The 13,170-nt window shown below is 37.6% G+C and overlaps 1 protein-coding gene across 4 annotated transcripts in view; it reads left to right on the top strand.

Annotated features, from left to right (window-relative positions):
* ZNF385B (zinc finger protein 385B) overlaps positions 1-13,170 on the top strand; it is a gene marked incomplete at both ends in the record, with an annotated part of 176,617 nt that overhangs the window by 129,205 nt on the left and 34,242 nt on the right. For all 4 annotated transcript variants that reach the window (XM_082483284.1, XM_082483283.1, XM_082483285.1 and 1 more), the window contains one exon: positions 10,382-10,492. In XM_082483284.1, the coding sequence (XP_082339410.1) occupies positions 10,382-10,492 (111 nt within the window). The remainder of the gene's footprint in view (positions 1-10,381; positions 10,493-13,170) is intronic.

Here is a 13,170-nt window from a genome sequence, read left to right as displayed (position 1 = left end):
TTAAAATCTGCCTAACGGGGTACTATTCATCTTTGTGGTGTTGGTGTTCTGGAGCAGGCTGGAGGCAAGAAAACTGTCACCAAAACTTAGAGTGGCCCCTTAAGAAAAAAAAGGGTCATATCTAAGGACCATTTCAAAGATGAAAGCAAAAATCAGAAGTCGTCTTTACCCCACGTATTATCTAAGCTGCTTTTCTGACTGCAAACTCCTTGGTTTGAGTCTTCTGGCAGGATTCTACTGAAATGTAATTTTTCATATTACTTTACCTATTCATACTATTTTACTGTCGGAAGGTAATAGGTAGTGTAACAAGAATAGCTTTGCTCTCAGACTGTTATTGGTTTGATTTTCAGCAAGTCTCAAACTGTAGTATGTTTTCATTTCTTGCTGGATCTGGAGGCAAGATGTTTTTGGTAGTGTTTTTTTTGTTTAGCTGAACACAGCCGAGTGTTCTGAATAACAGCAGCCTTATTAATAAATAGCAGTTATATAGCATCTTCCATCAGATGATTTTGAAGAGTTGTAAACATGTTATTTAGACCTTTCAGCGTTTTTATGAGGTTGCAAATATTTTTATCCCCATTTTATAAAGGAATAATATAAGGCTCAGATGAAGTGACTCATGTGTAGTTAAACATGTGAGCCAGCAGAGCCACAAAAGGAAGGGAAATTGTCATAGCCCTTGAGTATTACATTAGCCATTGGGCTTGTACTTGATTTTGTATCTGCAAGATGAACTTTTCGGACCATGACAGACCAAACCCGAAAAAAACAACAAAGTCTTGTGCTATGGTAGAGTAATCGGGTGGATTAAAAAAGAAGCTGCTGATTACTTAAGGTTGGTTCAGTTTCGTATAAAAAAATAAAAGCATTAAACTTCAGATACTTGCCTTTTTCCTCATTCTTCATTTGCTTGGGGAGGAATTCACTTTTATTCCAAAACATTTTCAGTAGCTTTCTGTTTCTTTATTTCACCTACAAAAATTTCCAATCTTGTATGGAGCAGAAAATTTGACATTTTCCTACCATAAGGGTTAAATCTATTGTTGGTGTTCACATTACAAACAAAATCCTTTTATGTATTTATATCCTCACTTGAGATTAAGCATTATAAGAAATTGAGACCAAATTCAGAAATTTTTTTTTGCTGTGGTTTTCACCAGTCCTTTCTTTCTTTAAGTCTTTCTACAGGAATCAAATATTAAATTTTAATAATCTTTTACACAACAATTTCTGAAACAGCAGTGGTATTTAATTTTCAGAACACCCTTTCTAAGGCTCTCCTAATTATGATTTTTCTAAACCAGAAATTATTTTTATCATGCAATAAATATATCCATGGATGAAGGGAAGGAAGGGCAGAGGAAATATTCCCAGCACTGAAAAAATAATAGTAAAGCAGAATTAAAAAGTATTTTCTCAATTCTCTTTTTATCTCTGTGCTTAATCATATCACATTATACAGGGAGAAGAGAGGGGTAGGGAAAGATTACAGTTATTTACCTGTTGTTTTGGTTATTTTTTAAATATCAGAGTTTCTTGATTTAAGGCAGAGAAGTGCAAAGACGGAGGAGGACGGAAGAGCAAAAGATCAGAAAATCCCTGATTTTGTTTCAGTTGGACAGCGTAGAATGTTTTTCCCTTTGCTTATGTTGGTCTAAACCACTATTTTGGATGGGTTTAGGAGAAACAAAGTTCTACTGAGAAGGCTGGGATTCATCCTTGGCCTCCTGAGCTTGGTCTGAAAAAGTCTTGCAGATTAGACTTTCTGAGTGAAAACCTGACTGAAAGCAGTCTGCTTGAACATAAGATTCACAGTTTGGTGCTATTTCAGCCAACACCCTCTCCCATGCTGGGTCCGAACCCATCCAAAGATGGAGAAGGACACGTGATGGTGAAATTATTTGTGCTAGCACACAACATGGATAAATGGGCGTGTTGGTAAAGATTTAGGGCTGGGCTTCCCAAGTCAATGCTGAGGCAAGTTTAATGCATTTCTTGTTAAACCAAAAAAAAAAAAAAGTAAGTGGGTAAAGAGAAAGTATAGTTGAGCATATTGTTCTAACTCTTAGTACCTATGTTTCAGTGGCATACTGAAAAGGAGTCAGAGAAAACCTACCAAATGAATGAAGGCTTCTATAGTGAGAGGCTGAAGAAACTTATTTGGTTTATCAAAGAGAAGGCTGAGAGCTGATGTGATTGCAGTGGACGAGTGCCTACACATTCAGAAGGTATCTTAGATTAGGGTGAACTTTAATAGAGAAGCGCAACTAGATCGAGTGGCTTATAATAGACAAGGTAAGCGTTGCTTCCCCAGTGATGTAAATTAACTTAGTTGGAAACTTTTAAATCAAGCTGTTGAGGTTTTTTCCCCAAATTTAGGCTCTGTTTGACCACAAATTATCGGACTTCATAATAGGAAGGGCAGAAACTCTCCATTGAATGAAATTGCGTCACGAAATTTTCAGGAAATCAGATGTAATGGTTCCTTCTGGCCTAAAACAAATCTGCAAATGGGTGCAGACATCGCTTTCAGTATTCTGTGTGATTGTGAATACAAGCACACAGAGAGAATCATCGCCTTTTTTATTTTTCCATGCAAGCTGTACTTTAAAAGGGAAACACGCAAGAGAGCCGCACACCAAGTGGCTCTGCATTATGCCATAGGACTGGACATAAAAAAGTAGGGGGGAAAGCCTAACTGCTAGTGGCCGGAGACAAAAAATCAGTCTCCTGAATCCAGGACTCCAGCCCTGCAACTCTGTCAACAGAAATAATGTGGAATTTACACAAATGAAATTGGCTGAACCTTAATCTCTAAAAGGGAAAAGAGAAAGCTGAATTTATTAATGTTTCACCTCTTTTAAGACATAAAAGGTTGTTCCCAGCTCTGGGTGCCCTTTTAGTTGTCTTGTACTAAAAATGAAGTAGAAGTGTAAACTCCAAAGGTGTCTCTTTCCTTTTTTATTTTTCAAGTACTCACTGTTATTTCAACAACTCTTCATGAAGAGCTGTAGTGTCTGTCATGTTAGCAAGTGGATTACAGCAAGAGTTTTATTTTGTTTTAAAATGCCTCCAGGCTGATTTCACTGACTAGTAGTAGTGTGTGGAGGTCACAGCTACTGTTTTCCTCAGGTGAACTGGAACTTGCTGCCAAACTGATCAAGAGAAGGAGAGACAAACACAGTGAGAAGTTGCGTTCAGAGAGATTTGCGTTCAGAGTACAATTTTGTTATCATATTTTGGGAACCATGTGGAAGGGAAGGGAGATATTAGTCCCTGTGGTCTCAGTTCTTTCTTAGTGGATGCTTATGTCTTTCTGCACTTGGGGAAAGACATCTACTCAGAATTTAAAAAAGAAAAGAAAAAAAAAAAGTAAAATCCTTGACTCATTGCAACCTGAGTGTGATTGGGTTTGATTACAATGAGATCCAGATTTCATGTACTATGCAAATGTGCTAGGTATAAATACATTAAGAGAGCCTGTTAAACAACAAAGTGATTAAAGCAACCCTCAGTTAGACCACAGGATCATGGTAAAAGCTCTATAACGTTATAAATTAATTATTCTTTCTGTTCTAATTAAGCATTCACGCAAGTCTCTGAATCAGCTGCTGGGAATCTTACAGAAGCCCTCCGCTCTCTTGGTTATTGGCCATTTACATCTGCCTGTTTTTTTTCAAACCCCAAAATGTTGTGAATAGCATAGAGATAGAGGTGTGTGGAGATGGTGTTGAGAGAGCTCCAGGCTTACCGTACAGAAATTTCTGTGGGGACATGCTCTGTGCTAGTCAAGGAGGGCCGATACACAGGGAGCATTGATGACATTCCCACAAGAAAAGGAAGTTATGCGTATCACAGAATCGTGGAACCATTTAGGTTGGAAAAGACCCTTAAGATCATTGAGTCCAATCATTAACCTAACACTACCAAGTCCACCATGTCCCTAAGCACCACGTCTACACGTCTTTTAAATACCCCCAGGGATGGCAACTCAACCACTTCCCTGGACAGCCTGTTCCAGTGCTTGATAACCCTTTCTGAGAAGAAATTTTTCTTAATATCTAATCTAAACCTCCCCTGGTGCAAGTTGAGGCTATTTCCTCTTGTTACCTGGGAAAAGAGACTGACACCCACCTCACTACAACCTTCTTTCAGGTAGCGTTCTGTCGGTAGAGCTGACTGAAGTGTTCCTGGTGATGCAAAATAAGCAAGCAAATGTGTAACAGTATAGCATTGACTTGAACAGTAAATTACACTTAGCATCAGCCAAATGAGAAATATGTTCCCTGTTGGGACAAAAGCAGCACGAACACAGAGAGAACAGATTCTTGCTAATTTGCATTGGCCAATGTGCCAAGTATTGCATCACAATGTTAATGTTTCTGATTTTATGCTGGACGTTTTAAATATATGCTCTCTTGAGTATGTGTATTCACTTCTGTGACTCTTTAAGTCATCGTAATATGTACAGTTATGGTAGGAGGCTGTGTATATATGGCAGAATTTACGAATAGCTTCAGCGTATGGTCATTCTCCACAGTGGCAGTGTGCTCAGCTTGCCTGACAACTGGAGCTCAAACACAGGAGGAGTTCATGTAGGCTTTGTGATCTAGAAGGGTGTTGAAAAGACCTGATCTACACGATATTTGTTGCTGTTTGCCTACTTACTACATCATCATCATCATCAAAATGGCACGCACACAAATAAGGAGTGTTGTCCAATGGTTTAAACTAATCCCAGAACTTAATTTAGATGCTGCTCCTGCACTGGTATTTTATATATGTCACTGTTTTCTCCCTTTGATTGTCAGATGGAAACATTGGATTATATTACCAGTTTTTGCTTTATCAGAGTAAAACAACACAGTCTGCCGAAGGGCCACTCTCAGTGTTTTTTCAGAAGCTTCTTAACGCCCAATGGTTAAGTGATACTCAGTTAAATCTCTTGTACCTGCTTACCAATATTCTGTTTACAAATGCTTGCCTAATGGACAACTCTAGATTTGAACCAAGAGTTACGTCATGATGAGAGGTAACTGAACTGAGGGCATAGATTCCCAGTCACAATTTTAAACCTTACTTATTTTACGGTTATGCTGCTATTATGGGAAGACAGGGCTTCTGGGTGTAGACTTTTTTTGGAGTGGTACAAATAGCATGTATTACACTTGCTTAGAATGCTTCAATAGCTAAGCAGATCAGGAAGAGGATGAAAGCTTAGAAATTAGGTCATTAGGTAGAAACGGCAAATGTAAATCAGTGCACTATCACTAGCTCAGATGTGTAAGCGGCAATTTAGCTCTGGATACTGGGCAAGCACCAAATGCGTCAACTCACATAAGCATCTGGGTTTATCCAAACTTTTAAACTGGAGGTTGCATCTGAGCAAAACCTAATACAAATATTTTGGATTTCCAGCATCACAAAAAGCGGCTTTTCTTGCAATGTAGCGTCACTTCATTTAAACAAAAGGCTTAGAAATTATACCTAACCTTTCTGTTTGCAGCAATTTACCTTTTGACAGGATCAGTGCAATTTATTTCTGAGGCTCACAAATTGGTGTTTGTACTGTCTGCTATGTGTAAAGAGATCTCTTAAAATAACCAGAACTTCACTTTTACTGAAGGAGTTCTCCTGCTGCACTTGCTCGATCTTTTTTCTCCTTCCTCTGCCTACTTTGATGTCTTTTAGTAGTCTAGTTCAGTTCCCAGAAGGCACTGGAAGAATCTGTGGTACCATGGCAATACAGCAGGGCAGGGAGAGTTTCTGGTAGCAAGAATTATAAGAGAATTCAAGGATGAAATTGTTGAATTACTGATGATAATGTGTAACAGCTTGTATAAAACTGCTTTTGTACCTGAGGACTGAAAGCTGGCAAATGCGATGCAAGTTTTTAAAACTTGCATCACATTTAAAACATGGAGAATGCAAGCTTTTGGGTGGCATATTTTTGCCAGGCAAATTAACAGAAACATCAACAAGAGCAGTATAAGAGGACACCTCATACTGTAAACTGCCTGTAAAGTGTCAACATAATTCCTTTATAAAGATAAATTCTTCTTTACAAACCTGTTTGTAGGGGTCAACAAACATGAAAAAGGATGTTTTAATCCAAAAAAAAACCAAAAGGGTTTTCACAAAAGCCCTTGGCAAAGTTTTTTAAGAAAACTAAATTGGCATAACAGGATCCTTGCATGCTAAAAAGATACTTGTGAGGTGAGCGAGCTGAGGAAGTTTGCTAATGGTGAAGTTCTCCAAGGTTGTGAAGACAAAGAAAGACCAAAGCATTGTGGAAGACCTTCGTGAGACTGAGAAGCCAGACAATAAATAGTTGGTGAAGTTCCGTCTAGAGAAATGTGAAGTGATGCACACACAAGGAAAACTTCACAAAACTTCACATAGAAAGTAATATGCTGTGAATTGGCTGTTAAGACTCGGGAGTGAGATCTCAGGTTTATAATATTCATTCCATGAAAACATCAGCTCAGAGTTAAGTACTGATCCACCCTGAGTGTAGTATATGGTTCCTGTCCATTACCTCAAAACATTTCATTGAACTTGTTAAATTGTGGTAGAATTGAGAAGTGCAGCAAGGGTGCTCAGAGGAATGGAATGGTTTCCATGCACACAATGACAGCAACACAGACATGACTGGGGATGTGGTACAGGTCTTATAAAAGTGAATTGCACAGAGCTACGTTTAAACAAAAAGAATTATTTTTTGACACAGCAGATTGTAGGCATTGGAACTCGATGCAAAGAGTTCAAACTCTTTTACATCAGTTCAAGGGGTGACTATACAAGAGAAAGTCACTGAGATTTACCAAATACACAGAAAACACCTGGCTCTGGAAGAGTTTTGGTGAAAAAATATGTGAACTGTGTGAAAATAGTTAGGGGAAATATGATGTATGTTTGTGCTGCTCTTGTTCTTCTCTTAATAACTACATATGATTGTTTGGGGGGATATAACTACAGGCTAGATGGAACTTCAGTAGAGGTTAGCAGTTCTTCTTTTTGGATCGTCTGTTGCTACATTTGCATTTTTTAAATGCTTTGAAAGCCATTGTTGCCAGTCTCAGTAGTTGCAGAGTATTTCCTCATGTTTGCATGTTCTGAAATGAGGAAATAGAAGAAGTAGTAGTAGATTACTGCTGAAACCTGTCCGGGTTCTGTTAATCCTTGCTAACTTCAATAGTTTGAGTGGTTTTAAGGAGACTCGTTGCAAAAAGATAGTATCTTCAGCTTTGTTGGGAAGACATTTTTAAATTTAACTTTTTATTAAACCAATTGAAATAGGAGAACAAGACTAAAAGGTTGTTAAACTTAGTTATGGCTACCAGAGCACTGTGAATTGCTTTATTAATTCCTCCTGTAGCATAAACAGCGTAGTGCAGGTTTTTATTTCCATTTGTGGTAGCTGTTAGCTTCTGTTATTATTTTGGTTCATAGAACTGGTTTTTAAATACTGGTGCTCCCCACTGGGCAAAGTATGCTGCGTCATTTCCTAATATATACCTCAACAAATTACTCTCTGCCTCTTTCCTACTCCTCCCTCCCTCCCTGCAATGAAGGGGATAATTTTGTGTAGTGATCTGAGATCAGTTTACCCTGCAGCATTAATCTTCTAACAGAGAGATACTATTTTATTTTTCCAGCATGCTGTAATCCACCCCAGTTTCTGATATATTTAAAACCTATTAATTGTTAATGTTGCACTTCTTGAATTCTAATCGTGACCAGACTACGTGCAGGGCTCCAGTTTGGGAAGGATCATTAACCGTTCCCCTGGGGATCCTGAGCGGTACTTTCTGGAGGCGGCGTGAGCTGTATTATTTGTGTAGATTTTTGTCCTTGTGCTGCTACGTCTGTTTGAAACTGGGACTTTCTGTATAGTCTGCATTGTATGGTTTTTGAACTGCATTGCCTAACGCTAGTGCTGTGGATTGTTATCTGGAATGCACAGAGGAATCATTGATCAGTGCTTCTTTTTCCCTTTTTATTTTTTTAAACGGGACTGCAGACGCTAGTGGGTATTTATGCTATTTCTTTTCACCGATCTCAGACACTTCAAATGGTTGAGGTACTTTTCAGCATTACTCTTTTGTTCTAGATTACCTGATCTAACAATTAGTAGTTAAGTTGAAAAGCAAAACATGTCTTCCATTTAAGAAAAATAAAAAAAAAACTATTCCCTAATGATACAGAAAACTTTTAATATATATTATAAAACTTTTAATATATATTATAAATGTAATAATATATGTTGACTGGCACATCTGATATAAAATGGATGCTCAAAAAACTTTTAATCTGCATGTATAATTGTGATGTATTATGCAGGGTGATGCAGTAAATGGTACAAGTCAGAACCAGAATTTTTTTCTTATGCTTTAAGCTTTTAAACTTAGGACTGTCACTATATTCTAGAAACAGAGGAAACAAGAAAAAAACATATTTATTTTAGGGGTTTTTTTAGACTATCAAATTCATTGTGACAACACTATCATTTAATAAAGTAGTTCATTTCAGACGAGGTGTTTGTACTTTTGTAATTGTCTTAATATGGTACCCCTATAGCAATGAAATAGACTATTTAATGGCAAAAGCTGATAAAAATTATATCATCTCTCCAGAAAATATGTTAGCAATGACATTTACAAAACCGTGCATTTTGTTTAAAAGGAATGTACCAAGAAACCTATGTAGCCATAGTAAAAAAAAAGTTAAGTAAGTGTTTAATGTCGGGTAATAGATTATTGGAGAATGTCTTCATGTCTTCTCAGGCAGATACAACCCAATATGTTTTTCTTGAATTTGTGCATGTGCACATACGCGAAGAAAATCCTCATTACTGCAGGCTTCTCTGGAACCTTAAATGTGTACTAAGGGAAAATTAGTGTCTTTATCCTCAGGTTTAGCAAGTCTGGAAGCAGCTAATTTACTGTTATAATTCTTTAACTAATGAATCGGCAGCTTCACCTTTTCTCTCTTCCTTTCGTAAATCAGCTTAGTATCAAATATGTAAAGTGTACCACCCAAGATTAAACAGCCATTTTTTGCTTTCTTCAAATATTACTGTAAAGGGAAAAAAACATCACTGTGACTGCAAAGCAAGCTTCAGAAAAATATAACTTTGTAACAAATGGAACTATTTTGTTCTGAGCTGGTTGAAAAACAAAGTTGGGAAATTAGGTCTTATCTTTCCTTGTAGACTGCCATTTTTTGTCCTCTTCTCTTCAGAATTGATTTCTCATCTTAAATAAGTACGGAGGACCACACATGCACAGATGCTTGTAGGATAATTTGGGTTGAAAGGCGCCTAGGAGGTCATCTGTTCCAACCTCCTGCTCAGAGCAGGATCAGCTGTGAGATCAGACCAGATATTCTGTTTTATTTGAACTAGAAAAATACATTTGAATCTTTTTGAGTCAGGAAATTAGTTTAATCTGTAGCCATGCCACATCAGGAAAAATGACATAATATGTTTAATTAGGTCTCAACGCAGTAGCAGCTATAAACTCTGTTTCTTTCACATCCAGTACCGTTCCCCAGCTCCTGCAGTGTTAACAGCAGAACTCTCTGCGATCTTGAGGATGTTCTAAACTGGTGACCAACAGGAGTCCTGGTATTTAGCAAAGAAGTAATCAGTTTCCAGTTCCTGAAAATGTTCAGTAAAATTCAGGATTAATATATCCAGTGCTTCACTTATCTCACATTTTTCACGGTGTTAAAATGTTTTCTGAAGCGTGGTCACTTCCCTGGTACAAACACTCCCTGTGTGCGCCTCCGAACTTCAGCCTTCCCGTGGGCTATGTCACTCATCCATTCTGCATGGAAATGTTTGCGGATTGCGACCTTTTTCCCAGCAAGTGGTGTTTCTAATGGAGCCGGCAAAGGACCTCCTCTCACAGAGAGGTCTCCAGGAGAGAATATTTTCCAAGTAAACGCTAATATCACTGAACAGAACAGAGATAAATGACAGTGATTTGTTAGGGGGCAAAAGTGGTTTCTCGTAATGTGTCCATTGGATCAGCAGGTGATAGGGGAAGGCTTTCAGGGGGCTTTTTGCACTTCAGACGTGATAGTGGGGCCCTGCAGTGCTGAGGATGCGCAGGGTTGGGGGAGGAACTATTTAGTAGCCTGGACATGACAGCAGCAATGGAGCTGCCTTTTCTTCATAAGCTCTGACACGCTACCAATTCCCTAATCTGTATTAAATCTAATTATTATGAGGGCTGAAATTTTATTTCCTCTTGTTTATCTCAAAAAGGTAAAGAAATAAAAAAAAAGATTCCAGCAGAAAGTGTTATTTATTTTTCTTCTGTACTGTATATTGCCCTGAAAAGTTGTAAATTGATTATTGTTTGTTCTTCAGATGGATCCTGTGCAGAAAGCAGTCATAAACCATACGTTTGGAGTGTCCATTCCCCCAAAGAAGAAACAAGTAATTTCCTGTAATGTCTGCCAGCTTCGCTTTAATTCTGATGTGAGTACTGACTTTTTTTTTTCTTTTTGGTACTTTAGGTATAATTAATCTAAGCATCTTTTCCCCCCAAAAAATCATTCCAGTTCTATCTACATTCTGCTTGGCCTGCTGGGCTGATATTTTGTCCACTCAGAGGTGGAAGTCCATAGAGGTACATCCTTCTTTGATTTTCTTGAATGGGTCTGGCACGATATCCAATGCCATGTCCATTGATGATATCCCATTTGACAGTCCAGTAACCTTCAAGAGGTACTGCAAAAATATTTATTTTTTTTTTTAAAAAAGGAGGGGGAGCAGACAGAAAAGCTTCCCTGTGAGTTCTCCATGCCATACCTGCTCTTCTTCAAGAAAAATTATCTTTTTCCTGTTGTTCCTCCATCCTTGCTGATAATGTCTTCTGTTTTATTAATGTCACTCTTCCAGTAACTTTCATTTGGAATAGATATGAACATTGACTTCTAGCTGTTTTTTTGAGTATGATAAAGTTCAAGGAAACTGTTTTCTGAGGTATAATTAGAAAAAAATGCATTACAAAAGAGTACATTGACTGATATGTTTAAAATATATATCCAATTAATAGTTTTCCTGAGTGGCTTGAAAATTAAAGGAATTTGGGAAAACTATGTCTAAGAAAATTATGACCTTCGACACTTTAAAAATATGAATTTTTTTTCTTCAAGGCTACTTATTAATGTCATTAAGCTAATTAAAAAAAACTCCGAAATTCTCAGAATTTTTTGTTGATCTCATAAGAACAAATCCTTAAGCAAGGTATTAATATTATATATTTTGCTGTTAGAATTTCAGTCGAAGAAATAGTTTGCAGACACCTCCTCAAAGCCTTCGAATACTTGGTGCTTCTAGAGATCCACAGGAAAGCACCCATACATATTACTCCGGTTTTCTCTACCTCTACCATTCCATTTTGAAAAGTGTCTTGAAAAGTGGTTTCACTAGTTTGGCTTTCTTTTCTAGGCTGGTAAGGATTTTGAAGCAATGCTATCTTACTTTCAAATTGATTTCTAAATCTGTCGTCTTTTGACAAGCTTATTAAACTTTCTTTGAAGTGGCAATATCTACTTAGTTAACCGATTTCAAAAGTCGGTATTTAAAATTTAGTTCACTTGTATTTCCTCTTTAAGGTTAAGGTTTAAGGTCAAAAAAATCTTTCTGCCCTGATACTTGGTGCAGATACTTATTTTTACTGATTAAAACAAGGAACCAGTAAAGTTTTTAAAAATTTCCCTGGGCTCCGTGGATCTGAATCTTGCTTCTGAGCTGGACATTACTCAGTCACCGGGGAGGCAGCTCAGCCTCCTCTTGCTCTTCCCTCTCCACCTGAGATCAAGGTCCTTCTGATGATGGGGCATGTCCCTAGAGGAGTCACTCAGTTTGTCCGCACTGACGTTCAGGTGGACAAACAGCACTTCAGGCAGATGGATTGAGTCACAGCTTGGTGGCTTAAAACAAAGAAAGAGATGAAATATTATATCATTTTGTACATCTGCCAACCAAGCAATTTTTCCTATCTAGACTTACTCCCAAAGTAGAACAAAAAGTGCGTATCGTATTCTGCTTCCAATAGTGGCATCACAAAAGCATGGCAGGTTATAGCTTTGTTTTTTCTTCTGGGGTGGGTGTATTCATACGGTGTCATGCCTCTTTCTTTCTAAATGTGATCAATATGCTCAGTTTAGTTAGTAGACAATATCATCATCCTTTTGTAATTGATGGTTGTAAGAAAAGATGAAGGATGACGACTATGCTGCTGTTAGTGATAAAATGCAGTTCCTTACTTTCTACAGCAGTTTGCTTTACCAGGGCATTCACAAACAACCTGGAAATGTGATTTTAGAATGCGCTGAGATTCTAGTAGTGTTATTAATACCAGAAAATACTTAAATTATGAATATAAGTTTCACAACTATTTCATAACCACAACGTACAGGAATATTTGGAGAAGGGGTTTTCATAGTATAGCACTTCTGTTTTAAAAGCTATCTAGCCTTTGATTGGATTATTCAGCTTCTCCTGGGAAGCTTACATAAGATTTTAAATCTTTCCTCCAAGTTCAGTCTTTTGACCTTAAGAGTTACTTATCTGAGTGTGTGTTTTTTTTTTTTTTCTTTTCTGCGAGAGTGACATTTTATTCAGATATTATTCTCATCACCACCACCCCCATAATCTCCATTGTTATAATTTCACTGAGGTAATGCTAATGGCCTTTCAACTAAGCTCTGCAGACTGTTATAGTTCTTTCTTAGTTTGTTAAAAGCTCCTTCACAGAAATAAAAATCTGGACTCTTTGCTTGTATTTTTGTTTTTGGTCCCTTTACAGTGTGAAATTATGCTTACGGAGTGGAATGGTCTTTACAATCCATCCTGTCTTTGTGGACTGGGGAAAAGGGAGTCAGATATTTGTGAACCTCATAACGGTTGAATCTTTCAGTGAATCCCAAGTATGCATTGAGAGCCTTTCGCATGGCCTCAAGCTGCGATAACCTGCATTAAAACCTTGAGCATAGCACATTGCAGAATAAGATTTGTAGTACTGCCACTTCACACTTGCAGTTTCTTCTAGCTCTACAAGGCTGACATGCTCCTTGTTGTTGATGGGCATTTTGTTCCTTTCAACTTCCGTTGACCTAAATTATGCGAGCAAATGAAATAAAAATGAC

The sequence above is a fragment of the Vanellus vanellus genome, assembly GCF_965231255.1.
Source record: "Vanellus vanellus genome assembly, chromosome: 5".
Classification (NCBI taxonomy): Eukaryota; Metazoa; Chordata; class Aves; order Charadriiformes; family Charadriidae; genus Vanellus; species Vanellus vanellus.
The sequence above is the reverse complement of the archived record's forward strand: the minus strand, read 5'-3'. Positions and strand labels throughout refer to the sequence as shown.